This window comes from the organism of the source record quoted next, unplaced genomic scaffold (assembly GCF_019419815.1).
Source record: "Pyrus x bretschneideri cultivar Hongxiangsu unplaced genomic scaffold, Pyrus_bretschneideri_v1 Contig78, whole genome shotgun sequence".
In the NCBI taxonomy this organism is placed as follows: Eukaryota; Viridiplantae; Streptophyta; class Magnoliopsida; order Rosales; family Rosaceae; genus Pyrus; species Pyrus x bretschneideri.
In genome coordinates, this window is record NW_025999818.1 from 1,719,961 (window position 1) to 1,739,622 (window position 19,662).

At 37.8% G+C, this 19,662-nt stretch overlaps 1 protein-coding gene and 1 long non-coding RNA gene across 7 annotated transcripts; both read right to left on the reverse strand.

Moving 5' to 3' along the window:
- Positions 1-10,334: 10,334 nt before the first annotated feature.
- On the reverse strand, positions 10,335-12,835 carry LOC103953150. Of its 3 annotated transcripts, none has more exons than XR_007254908.1 (5): positions 11,800-12,835; positions 11,413-11,646; positions 11,023-11,130; positions 10,849-10,917; positions 10,335-10,394 (listed from the first exon to the last, which is right to left on the reverse strand). It is a non-coding gene; the product is annotated as an uncharacterized LOC103953150 (long non-coding RNA). The 3 variants fall into 3 exon arrangements; XR_007254907.1 differs by having other exon boundaries at positions 10,359-10,394; positions 10,771-10,917; positions 11,800-12,833; XR_667995.3 differs by lacking the exon at positions 10,335-10,394 and having other exon boundaries at positions 10,590-10,917; positions 11,800-12,826.
- Positions 12,836-14,397: 1,562 nt separating this feature from the next.
- Positions 14,398-19,574, reverse strand: LOC103953148 (protein SPIRRIG-like). 4 transcript variants are annotated; one of them, XR_007254910.1, is made up of 7 exons: positions 16,887-19,574; positions 16,342-16,533; positions 16,135-16,200; positions 15,734-15,848; positions 15,221-15,609; positions 15,048-15,106; positions 14,398-14,800 (listed from the first exon to the last, which is right to left on the reverse strand). XR_007254910.1 is itself a non-coding variant. In XM_048575114.1 (7 exons), the coding sequence occupies exons 2-6, from the start codon at positions 17,085-17,087 to the stop codon at positions 15,072-15,074; spliced, it is 609 nt and encodes a 202-aa protein (XP_048431071.1). In that variant the 5' UTR covers positions 17,088-18,034; positions 18,137-19,574; the 3' UTR covers positions 14,398-14,800; positions 15,048-15,071. The 4 variants fall into 4 exon arrangements, 3 of the variants coding, with proteins under 3 accessions (XP_048431071.1, XP_048431073.1, XP_048431070.1); XM_048575114.1 differs by lacking the exon at positions 15,221-15,609 and having other exon boundaries at positions 16,887-18,034; positions 18,137-19,574; XM_048575116.1 differs by lacking the exon at positions 15,221-15,609 and having other exon boundaries at positions 16,342-16,434.
- Between the last annotated feature and the right edge of the window lie 88 nt (positions 19,575-19,662).

Genomic DNA, 19,662 nt, shown 5'->3' on the forward strand with positions numbered 1-19,662 from the left:
GCTGAAAATACGTATATATAGGTTCAGCTAACCCTAGGGTTAATTAGATTAGGGTTACAACTTAGCAGATTTTAAGGATTAGGGCCCTAGGGTTTGGCACAAGTCATTAAATCCACTTAGGAGGGGGTTTAGCCCAATTAATTTCAGAAAAGGATTTGTATAACCCAAATCCACAAGGAATAAGGCCTAATAAATCAGAATCCACAAGGGAAAAGGGATAGAGGGGTGCGGCAAATATTGGAGGGAAAGGAGAATGGGTTTCAAGGCAGGGCAAGGCTTTCTAGAAGGGAATAAGCGCCACCTTTGTAGGGTTTCTAGAAACAATGTGCTTTGTGGCTGATTTGGGACTTCTAGAAGAGAATGCTTCAAATAGGTTCTAGAAATATATATATTTAGGTCCCTTTGCAGCTAAGATTAAGGCATGATAATGTTAGGATAGGATAAGATAAGATAAGGTTAGATAAGGTTAGAGAAGGTTAATGTTTCCTCTTTTGAGCTGATTCCTTATCTTCTTTGTATTTAATTTAATTTCTTCATCTTCTTATTAGATTCCTGAGCCTTTTAAACTCCAAATTCGTCCATCCATCTTGGCCCATACATGTGCTATCCATTTAGTGCCCAAAACTGCTCCAAAATGAACCAAAATGCACTTTCTTGCTACTTTAACCCTTTGAACCTACAAACACACGAAAATAACTTGAAATACTACATTAACTAAGAAATAACAACACAAATGCACAAGAACAAGCTAACTAAGTCGCATAAATATGCTCCTATCAAATTCCCCCGCACTTAGCTTTTGCTAGTCCTCGAGCAAAACAAACAAACAAAAGAAACAAAGCATACAATCTAAACCTTCCAACGTTTGCCTCAGGGATTTCCAATGAAACATAACATGTCAAAGATCACCACTCACATAGATTTAAGCAATCCTTATTCCGAGCATACTTAATCATAGTCACCATTCACTAGCTCACATTTAATCAATTAAAACAACATTTTGAATGTAGTAATATGCCTTAGAGAATTCTCTCAATTCCTCACTGGATATACTCTATATTTTCACTCAGATTTTCTGACTACACTCCCTACACTAGGTGTATGTGAGAAGATTGATGGAAACATGTAGACGAGCCACTCACATATGTTTTAAACGAAGGACGCAGTTTCTAGAATTAATAATGCATGTATATATATGATCTCATGAATGGAATGCTGCTACTTAGAAGTGAGAACCAGGGATTCCATATGCTCATACCAATTTCAAACTCCACATATTGAACACATAACATCAAGAGAGAAGTCAAGGGTTTGTAATGAGGCTAAGGTATTGGCTAACAAAGAAAGTTAAAGGATAAACAAAGGTTCTTAAAGCAATATGAAGCAAAGTAATGAAATTGACACTTAAAATCACTTTTGATGGCAGAAATCAACTTTTAAACACAGAGGGAAGATTCATGCAACATTTAGGGTCAAATTCAAACTTTTGGACCCTTTCTTGAACAACCAATACTTGTGAGTTCATTCTCACTTATTTCTTAACTCTTTTTACAACTTTTCTCTTTTCTTTTTCCTTTTCCACGATTTTTTTTTCTTTTTTTCTTTCTTTGTCGTGCCCTATTACCTTCCCCCACACTTGTTTCCTGCAATGTGTTGATCAAAAGGAATTCATTCTAAGTCATGCTTCACTATCCTTTAAGAACACGGGTATGGCAAGTCCTAATCTAGGCTAGGTGAGGATAATGTGGCTAGCAAAGAAAATAGGCTTGAAACGGCTCAAAAGGGGTAATCCTACAATACATATGCAAAAGGGTTAGGCTCTTTGGATTTGGTTTAACTAAACAACTTCATCTTATTTTATGTTATACAATCAATATCATGCGTTGAATGAAATGGGCATGAGTTCTAGTATTTGGAACTATAATGATGAAATGCATTCTAAGTAGCAACCAAGCAAAAAATAATGAGATCATGCAACGACTTTAGAAAACAAGAAACCATAGATTTATACTCTCCAAAGAACGTTTTAGGCTCAAGTCTTTCAGGGATGTAGCTTTAGTTTGAGGTCATTCCTTCAATCATGTTACAAAAACTGATTTTATCCTTTGTGATTACATGTGAATTCGTAAACTATAACTACAACCACGCATAAACCAAAGAGCATATCAAACTTCCATCTATGTTTGTAACTCTCTTTAACAGTCATGCAGTTAAAAACCAAATCCTCATCATTGTGTTGGAAGGTACCCTAAGACACAAACAAACACACAAAAACAACTCTTTTTGGCTTTTTCAAAACACTTTTTTTTTTCAATTTTTTTTCAACTTTTCGGATTTTTACTTCAAAACACACCAAAACAGTTCAAAATGCACTAAAAACACTTAAAACAGTGAGAAACAACATTAGAAGTGATAGGTGATAGAATCCCACGAATTGAATTTGCATAAAAACACTTGTTTACCCCCCCACCCCCCCAACACTTAAATCAAACATTGTCCTCAATGTTTCACACGAAGACTCACACAAAAACAAACAAATAACAAACAACTAAGAATGATAAAATAAAGTAGCAAAGAGAAGGGTTTAGAAACGCAAATCTGGGTTTGGAGTGGAAGTTCCATCTTCTCCTTGTTGAATGCATGGGTTGCCTCCCAAGAAGTGTCTACTTTAATGTCTTCCAGCCGGACGAATATGCCATGTTAAGCTTCACTAGTACCCACAACATGGAGGGGTACATCATCCACAACATGCTCCTTGAAATTCTCATAGTAGGGCTTTAACTGATGGCCATTCACTTTGAATTCTTGTCCTGTTTTCAAGCTTTGAACTTGGACTGCACCATAAGGAAATACATTAGTAATAACAAATGGGCCAACCCACTTAGAACGCAACTTACCAGGAAACAAGCGAAGGCAGGAATTAAAGAGTAGAACTTTCTGCCCAATGGAGAATGATTTGCCTTGAATCATCTTTTCATGGAAAGCCTTTGTCTTCTCCTTGTAAATTCGAGCGTTTTCATAAGCCTCATGCCTAATCTTTTCAAGTTCATTCAATTAGAGCTTCTTATGAATTCCAGCGGCATCAAGGTCCATGTTGAATGTTTTGACAGCCCAATGCGCCTTGTGCTCTAATTCTACAAGAAGATGGCATGGTTTGCCGTAGATGAGCCGAAATGGGGACATGCCAAGGGGTGTTTTATATGCCGTGCGATATGCCCACAATGCATCCTCCAAACGTACGCTCTAATCCTTCCTTGTTGGTCCAACGATCTTCTCTAGAATTTGCTTGATTTCCCTATTTGAAACCTCGGCTTGCTTATTGGTTTGAGGATGATAAGGTGTTGAAACCTTATGCGTAACGTTGTACTTCTTGAGCAAAGCCTCAATGGTTCGATTGCCAAAATGAGAACCTCCACCACTTATGATTACTCGTGGCATTCCAAACCTTGCAAATAGGTTAGTTCTAATGAAATCTGCAACCACTCGAGAATCATTAGTTCGGGTGGCTTTTGCTTCCATCCATTTCGACACATAATCCATAGCAAGTAAGATATAAAGGAAACCATGTGAGGAAGGAAAATGACCCATAAAATCAATGCCCCAAACATCAAAAATTTCAACAGGAAGTATGACATTTTACGGCATTTGATCCTTTGCACTTATAGTACCCATTCTTTGGCAACGATCACAAGACATACAAAAGGTTCTAGCATCCTTAAATAAAGTTGGCTAATAAAATCCACATTCTAAAACCTTAAGGGTTGTGCGTTGTGTCCCAAAGTGTCCCCCACATGCATAAGTGTGACAGAATGTTAAAATAGAATTGAATTCCATGTGATGCACACACTTACGTATAATCTGATCCGAGCAATATTTCCACAAGTATGGATCATCTCAAACATAAAATCTAGCATCTTTTTTCAATTTATCACGTTGGGTTCTGTTTAAAGTGTTTGGAACTTGTTTAGCCACCAAATAATTCACCAAATTAGCATACCAAGGCTCACTTACTTTAATGGACATCAATTGCTCATCAAGGAATGTTTCTGAAATAGGTAAGGGCTCCTCCTCATGTACCATACAGCTTAGGTGGTCAACCACCACGTTTTCACTCCCTTTTTTGTCTTTAATTTCGATGTTAAACTCTTGAAGAAGCAGCATCCATCGAATTAGCCTTGGTTTGGCTTCTTTCTTGGTGAACAAATACTTTAAAGTTGCATGATCAATGAAAATAATAACCTTAATGCCAAGTAAATATGATCGAAATTTATCTAAAGCAAAGACAATGGCAAAAAGTTCTTTTTCAGTGGTTGAATAGTTTAATTGAGCATCATTCAATGTTCAGGATCGTAGTAGATAACATGTGGCTTCTTGTTCTTTTTTTGGCCTAAAACAACCCCTAACGCATAATCGAATGCATCACACATGAGCTCAAACAGAAGGCTCCAATCAGGTGGAACAATGATGGATGCCGTGGTTAGTAAGTCCTTGAGGTGTTGGAAGGCTGCAGTGCACTCCTTATTGAAATCAAAAGTCACATCTTTTGCAGGAGACGGCAAAGAGGTTGGGAAACCTTTGAGAAATCCTTGATGAATCTTCGATAAAAACCTGCATGTCTAAGGAAAGAACGAACCTCTCTAAACGAAGTAGGAGAGGGTAAGTGGCGCACAAGATCTATCTTTGATTTATCAACCTCAATACCTTTTTCAGAAATGATATGATCTAAAACTATGCCTTGTTTAACCATGAAATGACATTTTTCCCAATTTAGAACGAGGTTAGTTTCAATGCATCGTTTTAAAATCAAACTAAGATTATTCAAACAACCATCAAATGAATCACCAAAAACGTTGAAATCATCCATAAAAACCTCAATAATTTTCTCAACATAATCTGAAAATATGCTCATCATGCATCTTTGAAATGTGGCAGGTGCATTGCATAAACCAAATGACATGCGACGATAAGCAAATGTACCAAAGGGGCATGTAAAAGTGGTTTTTTCTTGATCTTCTGGAGCTATCACAATTTGATTATAACCTGAATATCTATCAAGAAAACAATAAAAAGCATAACCCGCTAACTTTTCAAGCATTTGATCAATGAAGGGCAAAAGGAAATGATCCTTCCTTGTAGTGGCATTGAGCTTCCTATAATCAATACAAACCCTCTAACCTGTTTGGATTCGAGTAGGAACAAGCTCATTTTTGGCATTTGTCACCATAGTTACTCTAGATTTCTTTGGAACAAATTGAACCAGAGAAACCCAACGACTATCCGAAATTGGATAGATCACTCAATAATCCAATAGCTTGATTATCTCCTTCTTCACAACTTCCATCATTGAAGGGTTGAGTCGGCGTTAAGCCTCTCAAGATGCTTTAGACCCCTCATCCAAAAGTATACGATGCATGCATGTGGTAGGGCTTATTCCCTTGATGTCGGCTAAGGTCCAACCAATTGCTGTTTTGTACTCCTTTAACACCCTCACTAACTTACCTTCTTCTTGTGCCGTGAGTGAGGAGGAGATAATGACAGGCAAGGTCTCTTGGTCTCCCAAGAAAACATACTTCAAATGGCTTGGTAATGGTTTAGGTTCCAGAGAAGGTGGCTGCACAACTGAAGGAAGGGGCTTATTAGCGGAAATTGAAATTGAAATCGGGTCCGAAGACTTACCAGATTGTAGTGGCAATGACTCAAGGACAGCCACTATCTCAATCATATGTACATTAGGGGGCACGGCATGGTGTTCTCCATGCATACTGTGGGTGGCCAATGTGGTTGATCAATTGTTTTTTACTTCCATTCCTCTTGTAATGACCAATTCTAGTGCATCTTCAATCAATTATTCAAAATGGTCCTACGCCAAGGAATCAATTACATCAATAGAAAAACATGAATGATCATCACTAGGATACTTGATAGATTCAGAAAGATTGAAATTAATAACTTCCCCATCAAATTCCATTGTCAAAGTCCCATTAAACACATCAATCTTAGTGCGGGCAGTTTTCATGAATGGTCGTCCAAGGAGGATTGGCAACGAAGGGGAATGGTTTGATTCTTCCATTTCAAGCACGTAAAAATCTGCCAGAAAGATTAAATGATTGACTTGCACTAAAACATCTTCCAAAACACCCTTTGGATAGGCATTAGATCTATCGGCCAATTGAATAATCACACCATCATTTTTTAACTCACCTAGGTTCATAGATGCATAAATTGAGTAAGGCAAGACATTAATAGATGCACTTAAGTCTAGCATGGCATGTTCAAAACGATTATTGCCAATAATACAAGGAATTGTAAAACTACCCGGATCTTTGCATTTAGGGGGCATTTTACGTTGTAAGATGGCTGAGACATTTTCATTTACCTTGACAACCTCCTTGTTCGAAATTCTCTTCCTAGTGGTGCAAAATTCTTTTAAAAACTTGGCATACCCTGGAACTTGCTTAATTGCATCCAAAAGTGGTATATTGACTTGTACTTTTCTAAATGTCTCCAGAATGTCCTTTTCAACCTCCTCCTTCTTCGATTGCATGAATCTACGAGGAAAGGGTACATTTGGGGGAATAACATTAGAAATAATCGAATTTGGAACCTCCTTACCTTTGGAAGACGAATGGGAATGTTTGGGTGGCTGCGGCATGGTTGGTGCTACCCTTGCCATGGCTTGCTCTTGTTCATCCTCCTCGAATTGCAACTTTTCGTCCTCAATTGGGACTGATTTCGATGGTTGTGAGGCTGTTCCAACTTGTTTTCCACTTTGCAACATGATTGCTTTAGCAGATTTGAATCCTTATTTTGGGTTGACAACGGTTGAACTAGGCAACTTGCCTTGTTCTCTAAATTGGCCCATGAACTCCGCAATCTGCCCTACTTGCTTCTCTAATTCATCAAACTTTTTGTCCTTATTTTGCATTCCCTGCGCCATAGAAATTAGTAATTGAAAAATTTGATCATTATCTATGGATGAACCTGATTTGGATTGGGCAGGTTGTGCTTGGGGTCGTGTGGGTGCATACGCCTTTTGGTAGAATCCAAGAGGTTGCTGCCTAAATGTACTTTGTTGTTGGGGTTGTTGGGGCTCTCTCCATTTGAAATTTGGATGATCTTTCCAACCGGGATTGTATGTATTAGAGAAAGGATCACTCCTTGGTTGGTTTTGGCTCCCATAACCCACGGCATTGGCAGATTTCCACCCTCCGTTCTCGATCAATTGAGGGCACTTATCCGTGAGATGTCCATTCATTGAGCACACACCACAAACAGCCACACTTTGTACCTTTGGTATTTCAACCGCCTGCGAAAGAAGAGAAGTAAGATTAGCCATTTGATTTTGAAGTTCGGAAGTAGCACTTACCTCATTAACTTGTTGCTGCTGTGGTATGTCTCTTTGACCAACGCCTTCATATTGTTGAGCATTTAAAGCTCGGTTGGCAATGAGAGTCTTGGCAGCCATGGGTGTTTTGTCCACTAAAGCTTCTCCCGTTGAGGCGTCTAGCATTTGGCGTTCAATTGGTAGAAGCCCTTTGTAGAAATATTAAAGAAGAAGCTCCTCCTTCATTTGGTGTTATGGACATGAAGCAACAAGAGTTTTAAAACGTTCATAATAAGTTGGAAATGATTCACCTTGGTTTTGCTGAATGCCACTAATCCTTTTACGTAAAAGAATGACTTGAGAAGTTGGGAAAAACTTCTCCAAAAATGCCTGTTTCATACTCTCCCATGATGTGACAGTTCCGGAGGCTAGTTCATACAACCAATCTTTAGCCTTTTTCCAAGAGAGAAAAGGGAAAAGCCTTCATCTTCAAAATGCTCCCATCAACATTCACCGGGGTCATGCTTGAGCAAACAACCTCAAACTCCTTCAAGTGTTTATTAGGATCTTCCATGGACAACCCATGGAACTTAGGAATATGGTGCAGTAAGCTAGACTTTAATTCGAACTCGTCGGTCTTGTCTAGGGCTGCCCTTGGATATTGAATGCATAGAGGCATGGCATTGTCCAATCCCGAAGCGGAAAGCTTCTTGATTGTTCGATTGTTTGCTGCCATAGCTTGTTCTTCCTCAAAAATTTGAGTCGTGGTCTCCTCTTCCACTTGTACTTCGTCTTCTTCAAGATCTGGTGCAGGTTGAGGTGGTTGGGGCTTTTGTTAACTCTTCTTCCTTCTCAAAGTTCGCTCGAAATCGTCATCAAAGTCTACGATATGTGCATGAACTGGTTGAGAACTCCGAGTCATAAACTAGTACCTAAAAACAAGTAAACAAAACAAGGTCAGCAACTAAAACAAAAAACACACGAAATTAAACAAAAAGAAATAACAAAGGATTAGCAAAGTTGCAAATCCCCGGCAACGGCGCCAAAATTTGATGCGAAAATTAACTTAACACACAAATTAAACCCTCTTTTGACAATTATAGTATATATGTAAGTAAGGATCGTTCTTAAACCGGGGATTAGGAGGGATTGCTAAAACACTTTAAACTGACTCAAATAGATAAACCTAAGCTTTAAAACACTTAACTAAACTTAAAGACTCAAAACAAGTTCACAAAACTCAAAATAAGCTAAAAACACTCAAAACTACCTAAAAACACAAACTGGGCAGATTTGACTATAAACACAATTTTGGACGAATTTTAGTTTTAACTTGACTCAAAACACTTGAAAACACAATCTAAAACAAATTCTAACTAGTTAGACACTCCAAAATAAAGGGGGATTTGGTTTTGGACGAAAATAAAGTAAACAAAATAAGTACTAAAACTAGGCATATTTGCACGAATTTGGTGGAAATAGAAGGATGGTGGGCTAGCTAGGAGGTCTTTCTCCACACATGACATACTTGCATACAAAACAATCTCCAGTTGCTTTTTCAATGAACCATGAACCTCAACACCCTAAATTAATTAGGTACGCTTAAATTAACTCTCAGATTTTCCTTAAGTCATTGAATTGAATGGAATTAGCGCATTGCAATCAAATTATTCCTCAAAAGTTCTCTACATGAAAGCGCATAATAGAGAAACAATCAGAGATCATTAAATTCTATGAAAATCATAAGTGTTGACAAGGCGTTCCTAACTATGAAAGCGCATGATACTTATGCCAGGAATTTACTTAACATGATTGTGACTAACAACCTTTACTACTTATGAATATAAGTTCACAACGATTAGGTGAAGCTCCCTTATATCCTAGCATCAGATTTATGCATGCAAATTAAGTGTACACTCTCAACCAACATACATAAACAAGTTTTAATTCAAACAGATAAGTAAATTGAATTCACAATTCATAAAATCACAACTGGAAGTAATCAAATCATATTGCAAATATAGCCATGGTTTCGAAATTCCCCCTAGCTAAGAGGGGATTAGTTCCTCATACTCACAAAACCAAGATTATTGAGTTTAAACATTGAAAACACAAGAAAGATTACACCTAAAATGTTCCTGCAACTCCAATTTGAATGGCATGCATGTCTAAGGGCTTTCCTTCTTTTTCCTTGCTGCGGCACAAGGTGTGGTTGGTGGTTTTGGGGGTGATGAATGGTGTATTCTTGCTTAGGATGATGAATGATGGATGAGGAGGGTGGAAAGTTGTGGCAGGTTGTAGATGGATGTGAATGGATTGAATGAAGGACGTAGAATGGCGTCTAGGGCTTACGGCAAGGGTTTTTCTGAATTACATGAGGGTTATCCCGAAATTGTGGCTGAAAATACGTATATATAGGTTCGGCCAACCCTAGGGTTAATTAGATTAGGGTTACAACTTAGCAGATTTTAAGGATTAGGGCCCTAGGGTTGGCACAAGTCATTAAGTCCACTTAGATGGGGGTTTGGCCTAATTAATTTCAGAAAAAGGATTTGTATAACCCAAATCCACAAGGAATAAGGCCTAATAAATCAACATTCACAAGGGAAAAGGGATAGAGGGGTGTGGTAAATATTGGAGGGAAAGGAGAATGGGTTGCAAGGCAAGGCAAGGCTTTCTAGAAAGGAATAAGCGTCACCTTTGTAGGGTTTCTAGAAACAATGTGCTTTTGTGGCTGATTTGGGACTTTTAGAAGAGAATGCTTCTAGAAATAGGTTCTAGAAATATATATTTAGGTCCCCTTGCAGCTAAGATTAAGGCATGATAAGGTTACGATAGGATAAGATAAGATAAGGTTAGATAAGGTTTTGGATAATGTTTCCTCTTTTGAGCTGATTCCTTATCTTCTTTGTCTTTAATTTAATTTCTTCATCTTCTTATCAGATTCCTAGCCTTTTGAACTCCAAATTCGTCCATCCATCTTGGCCCATACATGTGCTATCCATTTAGTGCCCAAAACTGCTCCAAAATGCACCAAAATGCACTTTCTTGCTATTTTAACCCTTTGGACCTACAAACACACGACAATAACTTGAAATACTACATTAACTAAGAAATAACAACACAAATGCACAAGAACAAGCTAACTAAGTCGCATAAATATGCTCCTATCAGATTATATGCGATGTTTTCAACACGTCGCAAATACTATTTGCTACGGTTTTGAGATGGCAAGTAACGCGTCGCAAATAATTGGCACTAGGTATAAAAAAAATATTGGGCGTCAAATGGGACGCCACAATTACATTATTCTTAATAGTTTCACCATAATTGTTTTGTGTGAAATATTACTACATATTTCGAACTAAAATAAAATCCAATACCAATACAATTCATAATTCACAAAATGAGAAACACTCATATATCAAAGAATGTATTTCACTTACATTAATGAAACATATATGCTGATCAAAACGTTTATAGGTTCTATATTCCTATGTCAAAGTTCTCATGCTAGTACAAACCATGTAGAATTGTCTTCAAACTTCTGCTTCCACTTCTTGTCATAAACCTCCTCAAATATGTCCTTAAACCTGGGGCAATCAAATAACTCAACATTTGTAATCATTTCCTTATAGAATTATAGAATTGATAGTTGAATGTTGAATAATTCTTCCAACAAAGGTAAATTTACCTACCATCGTACTTCACTATTTCTTCATAATAGTGCTTTTGGTTCTTAAGTATAGTGGTCACTTCTTGGAATGAGCCAACGACATCTACAAGTTGGCAAATGCTTGAATACACTACCAAAAAACCAAGGTTTTGTTAGTAAAGTTTATCAGCACATTTGCCTAAACAAACAAAAAGGTATGCGATGCCCATTGTGGTAACATAAACCTCATTAGCATTATACATAGAAAGGGCCACACCAGGCCCTTTGAAATTGTAAACATCAAGTGTAATAGGGGAGACTCTTTCTCGGACTTAGCATTACAAACAGATAGATGCGTAGCAGAAAACCATATTTAAGGAGAAATTACTTCACCAGCACAATCATATGATTTAGAATGTTGAGATTTACTTACCAAAAACCATTTCAAGTTTTCATGGCCTTTTGACAACTGTATCAAGCTCAATACTGATCGCCAAAGGCATGCCTACGAATACACATGGCTTTCTTCCAACCTATAAATTGGACACATATTGAGCACTTCCCACATCATTTTACTTACATTCAAGATTAGAAATGACTTCAAGCCATTAACAGGAACTATTCTAGGGATGTTTTTACGTAGAATAGGTTCATGAAAAAATAGCACCTGTAAAATAAAGCATTACATTTCAATTAGAGATTGTTCAAATAGTTAGGTAATCTTTCAGATGCCAACTTAAGTTGTAACTTATTAATGAAAACGAGTAAATCACAACATTGACAACAAATGACATAAACCAAGAATTTACAAATTACTTACTTTCTTGGAATGCTTATTTACTTTTCTTTCTTCCTGCTTCGTATGATCCTTTATGGCCCCAAGAAAATAACCTACTCTCTTGCTTCTTCGCAAACCTTTCCCTATATTGATGTCATCAGAATGCCCCACTTCACCTTCTACCTTCAAACTACACCCTATTCTCACTTTTCTTAGAGGCCCACTTTCCATTTTCTCCTCCGTCTTGCTCTCATTTCTACTCATCATTCACCATTCCTTTCCAAAGAGTTCTTCCCTTTTCCTATACAAATCTCACTTTTTTCTGACCACTCTGTGCTTCTTCACAAAAGCACTGCCATTGTCTCTGCATTCAACAATGCTTTATTCCTCATCCTTCTCCAATTAATCCACCCCCAAATTTTTGCTTCTCTTGCTAATTGAGTCACTAGTGCCAATAAAGAATAAATAAACAAAACCAAGCTAGCATACTTCTTTGACTAGCTTGAATTACAAAAAATCCTCCAACAATATTAGCAATTAATGATGAAATTGAACATAGAAAAGGCAAAAAAAAAAAAAAAAAACCCCCTAAACACTAGGAGAACTAATGGAGAATAGATAAGATTGGAATTTGCGGAAAAATGATGAAACAACACCAAGAAAAAACAAATTAGAAGATAATTCCTCAAATAATCTTATCGAATGAGAAGGGATGAGGTTGAATTCGAATTTCTAGCAGCAAAAAGAAAAAACTAAGATATGACAAAAACTATTAGGGTTAGGGAAGGGGAGATTTGAGAGAGCAACAAGAAACATAACTCCTTACCTAGTTCAATTCTGTCTCAGCATCAGTGGTTGACAGGTTGTGACAAGAGTGGCAAAGAAGGATCTATGCTTTGAAGAGAGGGAGATAGGCGGAGAACGAGGGAGGCGGAGAGCGAGAAAGAGATGAGAGCATGCAGTTATGTTTTTTTTTCTTCTACTTATTCACAATAGAGGTTGTGCGACAAAACTTATTCCTGTCGTAAACAACAGAGCGCCAAAGTTTAGTGCGCATAAAATAATAAAATTTAATAGTTATTGCCAGGGCTGCACCACGCGTCGTAAAAAAGATGTTGCAATTGACAAGGAGACTACCCATTGTGTGATCCTTATCATTCCAGCTTTATCACCGTGAATATCCATGATTCATATCCTATACAGGAGTTGTAATACAATCATGACCATTTAAGCTAGTAACCCTAATAACACATATTCCTTATCAGCTAAACATAGGTAATCCAAATCTCTAATAATCTCACGTGCAGAACAAAAGCCAACCAAGTGTATGGTTGGGTATTCCAAATTTCGGGATTCCTAAGATATTTTTGGTATTGCGGTATGGTATGGTTAAGGATTTCAATTTAATTCCTATTTGTCTTCTTGTAAATAGGGGCCCCTGAAGTTCACAAAATTGAAAACCTCGAAATCCAAAACCCTAGAAGTCAAATACCTAAATTGAAAACAAATTGAAGCCATTTCACCCAAAACTAAACAAAGCTACTTTCATTTCTTTTGCACAAAACAGAATATATATATATGCTTAATACATAAACAGCTCTGAGTCATCCAATATATATGTTTGACAATGTTGCTGCTGCATCTGCAAGCCAGCAAGTAATAAAACAAAAAATTTCTTACAAATTGTGTTTAATAGCATTATCATTCATCAATATCAGGCATCATATGTTGCTGTCAGCTACAACTTAAGGTTTGAAGGTCTGAGCCCTTCAAACAAAGCCAAACTCTTGGTCAAGATAGACGATGCTATCAGCTGAGCTGCTACCATTCCTGCAACATGTTTTTTAGTGAGAGATGAGATGTAGAGAGAGAAAGATTAGAGAGGTCAGTCGAGAGAGAGAGGTGAGTCACTTGTGTTATGTGGCCGGATTCGAAGATGTCAAATAAGGAGGAGAGAGCGATAGAAATCAGTGAAGGATGAGAGACAAAGACAGTAAGGTGAGGTGAGGTGAGGTGAGGTGAGGTCGGGAGAGAGAGTGAGGGTTTTATTTGGATTCAACAATTGTGATTAAATCTCAACCAAATCCAACGGCTGTTACAATTATATATATATATATTTAAAATTAAATAATATATATATTTTTTATTTCGGTTTAGTTTGGAATTACCGAACGAATGAATATGTGAGACTGATTCCCATACCTTAATTTTAGGATCAGTTCGGAATTGGGTAGAATATCGACGAAACTCGTCGGAGATGACCGCAAGTCATCCATGACGATGGTTTCTCACCAAAAATTGGTGAATTACGTTGGTTTGGGCTTGGAAAATTCAAGGAAATTGCAAGTGGCCCTCTACCACAATAGTGGAGATGAGTGTTGCCCTTGCAGCACAACATGGGTTTTGAATCCCATCCGCTCCCTAATCTAACATCTAATCTAATAAATCTATCGTTTGAACCCAAAAAAATATAATAAAAACACTTTGTGCTGCTAAAGGATGGTTTGCCAGTGCTTTCATAATATGCACGGCACTCCCCTCCACCCGCATAACTATAGGCTAGAAACAAAAAGAAAGTTAAAAGATACCATGAACCGATAACATAACAAATACAAGAGCATAATAACGTACAAGCAAAGATTAAGTTCAGTATGAAAAAAACTACTAGTGGCTGGCTGTAGTTCAAATATGCGAAATATACACCTCAAACAGGGAGGAAGACATGATGTTAGAATAACAGCAAATCCTGGCATGCTCAAATAATGTCACGATCCAAAATGTTACAAGGTTCTACTTTGCATACATCCATGTGTAACAAACATGTATGGTTTTGTGTACCATTAAGTAAAAGCCACCTCAAGCCACCTCAAGCCGACGGACTTGACCTGCATCACCATCATAATCTTCCTCACTTTTAAATAGTTCATCACGATCAGTAGCCTTTTGCTTTTCAATGGCTTCATCAGAATCCAGAAGGGCATTGAGAATATGAATGAGACAGCACAATATCCCCGAATCAAGGGAGAGATTGTTTATCAATAGGCTGCAAACAGAAAAAGGAAACAAGTATGAACAGCATACAGTACGGATGAAGGACCAAAAAATCAAAGTTAAAACCAAATAGAGGTCTCCAACTCAGACATGAATGACATTGACAACCGATTTTGGTAACTGAATCCAACAAAAATCAAATGAGGAAAAACAAGTTTTCAGTGACACAAGGACGATAAACATACAAACGATATATGCAATCAGTGATGGTACTTATGTTTTGTCATCCATGAACTTACATCAAAGTAACGGGTAATTTTTCATCATGGCAACATTTCATGACCCGCAATCACGTCCTCTGAAAACACAAATTTCAAGGAAAAATAAGACCTTTATTTTCTATTTTATTTTGGAGGAAGAAGTAACATTCAATCGGAAATAAGGGTTCACAGGCAATGTAAGAGAAATGTACCTGATGAAAGGATGAAACCATCAGATCTAACTACTTAACAAAGAAAAACTCTTTCATATATGTTCTGAAAGGTAACAAGTGTTCAATAGAAGCTGGTGAAAGAGAGGTAAATACAGCAGAACCAGTTCTTACACCAGCCAAGCACATCTCCTCATGAATGGAAAGTAACGAAATAGGAAACAAAACATATCCTAATGAATTCTCTCCCACTAGGATCAAACGGATTTTCTCCCATTTTCCATTTCCCCGCCCATTCATTCTTTTCTATGAAGTCGGATGCTACAAAGAAAGTAACATTTGGTACCTTTCAGAAACATATATGAAAGAGATTTTCTTTGTTTGGCATTACGTATATCCTCCCTAAGCCAGACACCACCAGCTTCTACCGGCTAAAAATGTTATTATATCAGAAACAAGACATACTAAGGCTGCAGAAAGTCACATTAAAATAACCCAGCACAAGGAATAGATGTTTAGTTCAACGAAAAGAAGGAAGGCCGATGAACCAATTACCAGGTCTACATGAGACTTCCACATATTCAAGCAGCAAATTCACAATGCCCATGGTATATGTAGAATCACCGCAATCAGGATTGAAATCTTTGACAGCCATTAAAAGAACTTTGATCTGCACAGATGGAACATAAAATCATAATGTGAGAATAATTTTAAAACGATTACAAGAAAAGCTTGGATCACGCCATGATTTGAAAATAATACATACTAAAACAGTCAGCATAGCCTGTGTAGTCATCATTGGCTAGCTTATGTTGCTGATAGATAATAAAACTATATGCTTATCCAACATTAGAGGGCATATGTGCGGTATGCATGGTCAGTTGCGCAGTCATAATTAGTATATTTAGGATTTAACCATTGTCAATGCAGTGCACGCATATAATATATTACCATACCAGATGATGTTTACGAATATGTTTTGCTGTGCTCCTGTTGCCATTGACCAAGAGAAGAACAAGAATCTGGAAAGATAACCACAACTTAGCACAAACAAAATCCGAATTACAGGTTCTAAAAACTAATTTAAGATTAAGACTGTGGAAGATGTTGCTATCCAACTATGTCTTTACAAACAGGGAAGGCAATACGTGCAATGTATCTACCTGCATGGCATGCCTATGAAGCTGAATGCTGTGCAGCAGAACTGGGCCCTCCTTATGTCGAGAGAAGACTATCAAAGAGCCATTCGCAACCATCTGAACAAGCAACTGAAGAGAATCATCCTCAATCAAACTTTGTGCTGCCAAAGGATGGTTTGCCAGTGCTTTCATAATATGCACAGCAATCCCCAGTACCTGCATAATTATAGGTTAGCAACAAAAAGAAGGTTAAAAACATACAATGAACCGATAACCTAACAAATACAAGAGCACAGTAACGTACAAGCAAACATTAAGTTCAGTATGAATAAAATGTCACGCGCTACTACTGGCTGTAGTTCAAATATTTTAAATATACACCTCAAACAGGGAAAACCTGGCATGTTAAAAAAATGTCATGCTTCAAAATGGTACAAGGTTCTACTTGTACGGTTGTACCAAACACAACGTAACAGCTATTAAGCCTACTGTGTTTTCAAAATCAAACTTTGCATACATCCATGTGTAACAAACATGTGTAGTTTTGTGTACCATTAAGTAAAAGCTACCTCAAGCCGACGGACTTGACCTGCATCACCGTCATAATCTTTCTCAGTTGTAAATAGTTCATCACGATCAGTAGCCTTTTGCTTTTGATTGGCTTCATCAGGATCCAGAAGGGCATTGAGAATATGAACGAGACAGCACAATATCCCCGAATCAAGGAGGGAGTGTTTATAAATATGCTGCAAGAAAAAGGAAACAAGCATAGACAGCGTACGGTACGAATGAAGGACAAAAAAATCACTTAAGTCCGTCACAACCAAAGAGGTATCCTAATCTAGTGAAATTAAGAAATTCTACCCTTGAAGCTAGAACTTGTAGAGGAGGGAAAAAATACAGATGTTAGAATAACAGCAAATCCTGGCATGTTCAAATAATGTCACGATTCATGCTACAGGTTATACTTGTACCAAACACAACATAACAGGAATTAAGCCTATTGTGTTTTCCGAATCAAACTTTGCATACATCCATGATCCTTGTGTAACAAACATGTATGGTTTTGTGTACCATTAATTAAAAGCTACCTCAAGCCGACGGACTTGACCAGCATCACCATCATAACCTTTCTTTCCTATAAATAGTTCATCACAATCAGTAGCCTTTTGGGCTGTTCGAGACATGCAGGTCAATATTGCAGACCAGGGAGCAATAGGGGGAACCGTTCCATTTTCTACCATTTTTTCTCAAAACAGTGGCATGCAGGAATATGTGATCCGGCTTTGGCAAGACGAAAAGACAGATAAATCAGCGTCTCCTCTAACAAGTTCTGTTTTGTTTTTGCAATAGCATGCTCTACCAGCCCTCAGCCTTCTCAAGCTAGCCACTGAACACGAAAGCTTTCGACAAGACTCGTTAGGAGCTCATTCATAACATATTTCATAGGAAAATTTTCCGTCTGCACGTGCTGCTCATGCAACTTCCATGCATCATTTAGTCTATGCTCATCAATTGCATTCTGTATGTCCCCAGTTAGTTTAGAAGGATCTCGAGCCTGGCCTGGACCAAGATTGTTCCCACCACAGTTGAAAAGCAGTTTCCTTTAACTGCAAGTCTCCCTGGTAATCCTAAAATATCTTGTAAACTCCACTTGGCCAACGAAGAAAACCCAAAAGAACACAGAAACCAGCCCGGCATTTGAACAAGCTCAAACCTGAGGATTCCGAGAACATATAGAGCAGAAAGTTAAACTGAAGTTGTCCAATGATGGATGAATTTCTTCACAGAAAAGAATCTTAACCACAAAAAATTTTACCACTCAATTCCTAACTTGCCTATTTCTAACTTGAGGAGCAAGTAACCAAAGACATTGAAGTGGCCAGCGTCGTTGAGGCATTTAATCAAGCAGCTGGTGGTCGAACTGAGGTTGAAAGGAGAAAAGCGTTTTACTGGACGTGCAGGGATAAGTTCAAGTTAATTTGGCGCCGGCATGTCGGGCGGAGTCGGATAAAAAGAGCCTGGAAGAAGAAAGAGGAGGAAAGTTTGAATATCTAACGTTACAGAGAGGGAGAGAGGGAGCTGTGGAAATGAGCGGGCGAGGGAAAGAAGCCGGGTCGGTTTTGCGAACAAATAAAAACGGGTTCTCTATTGGGCCTATTCATGGACACGTTGAACCGGTGGGCTGCTTTATTCCTTGGTGTAGTTGGTTTGGTTTGGTTTGGTTTGATTTAATAAATTTTCCCATTCGGACATGGGGCCAAATATGGCCCTTAGCCTTACAATCCTTGAAACCTTCGAAGTAATATGCAGTAAAAAGGTTAACTAAGGACTTGGAGTCTATTTCAACAGAGTTCTTGTACTTTGACACCAAAGAAGAATTCAACACCTTGAGTTTCTCCGCTACATCTTGGATCTTCTTGAGGGTCTTAGTATGAGCACTAATAAGTTCCTAATGATGGCTGGAAGATAAGGAAGAGTTAACTTGACACAATTTATCTGCTCGGAGCTTCTTGAAGACATGCTTGGCAACTCCATCAAAGTTGTCCAATGAAGCTTCTCGCAAGACATCAGGATGAATTGAAGCTACTCTCTTCCTCTTCTTATTGTTGATGTCAGGGTTGGATTGATTGTTGATGTCAGGGTTGGATTGAAGGACGGAAGAAATGAGTTGGTCATTGGAAGGCTGAGCTGGTTGGGGTATGGTGTCCACAGTGCTTTTCAACTGGAGTTCATGAAGTTCGATTCTGATTTCTGTTGGTTTCTCTTGAATCTCTAATTGAAGAATCCAGGTTCGGTTCGCAAGCTCTTTGTTGAAACTCGTCATTCATCTAGCTGAATCTTGGTTTCTTTCTAATTTAGGGCTTAGCATTTTTATATTAGCTTGATGCTATATATTACCCGTCCCATCAATGTCCCCCAAACCTAACTCCAACCCCTGTGATTTGGAAATCAATCTTGGAACGGGGTTCTAGAGATTTTTAATTTCTTATTGCACTAGGAGTCTAGGACTGTTATTATATTATTATCATTATATTTTTTTCATACAACGATGTATCTATATTACGGAGTTAGAAGAATAAATTATTTGCAACCTCGACACCCAAGAGATTTGAACCTTAAAATCTCTACATTACAAGTGAATAGAACCTTCACTGGACGAAACTTTTTTGACTAACTTTCTTTATCATTCCTTTTTGAACACTTTCTTTATTATTAAGGATATGTTTTTTAATTCAAACCCATAAGTGCGACTGCATTTTATGGTTGGCATGCTACATGTAGGAACAAAGTAGTCTAAAACCAACAAACGATTTCGGCTACTTTTATGGTTGGCATGCTACA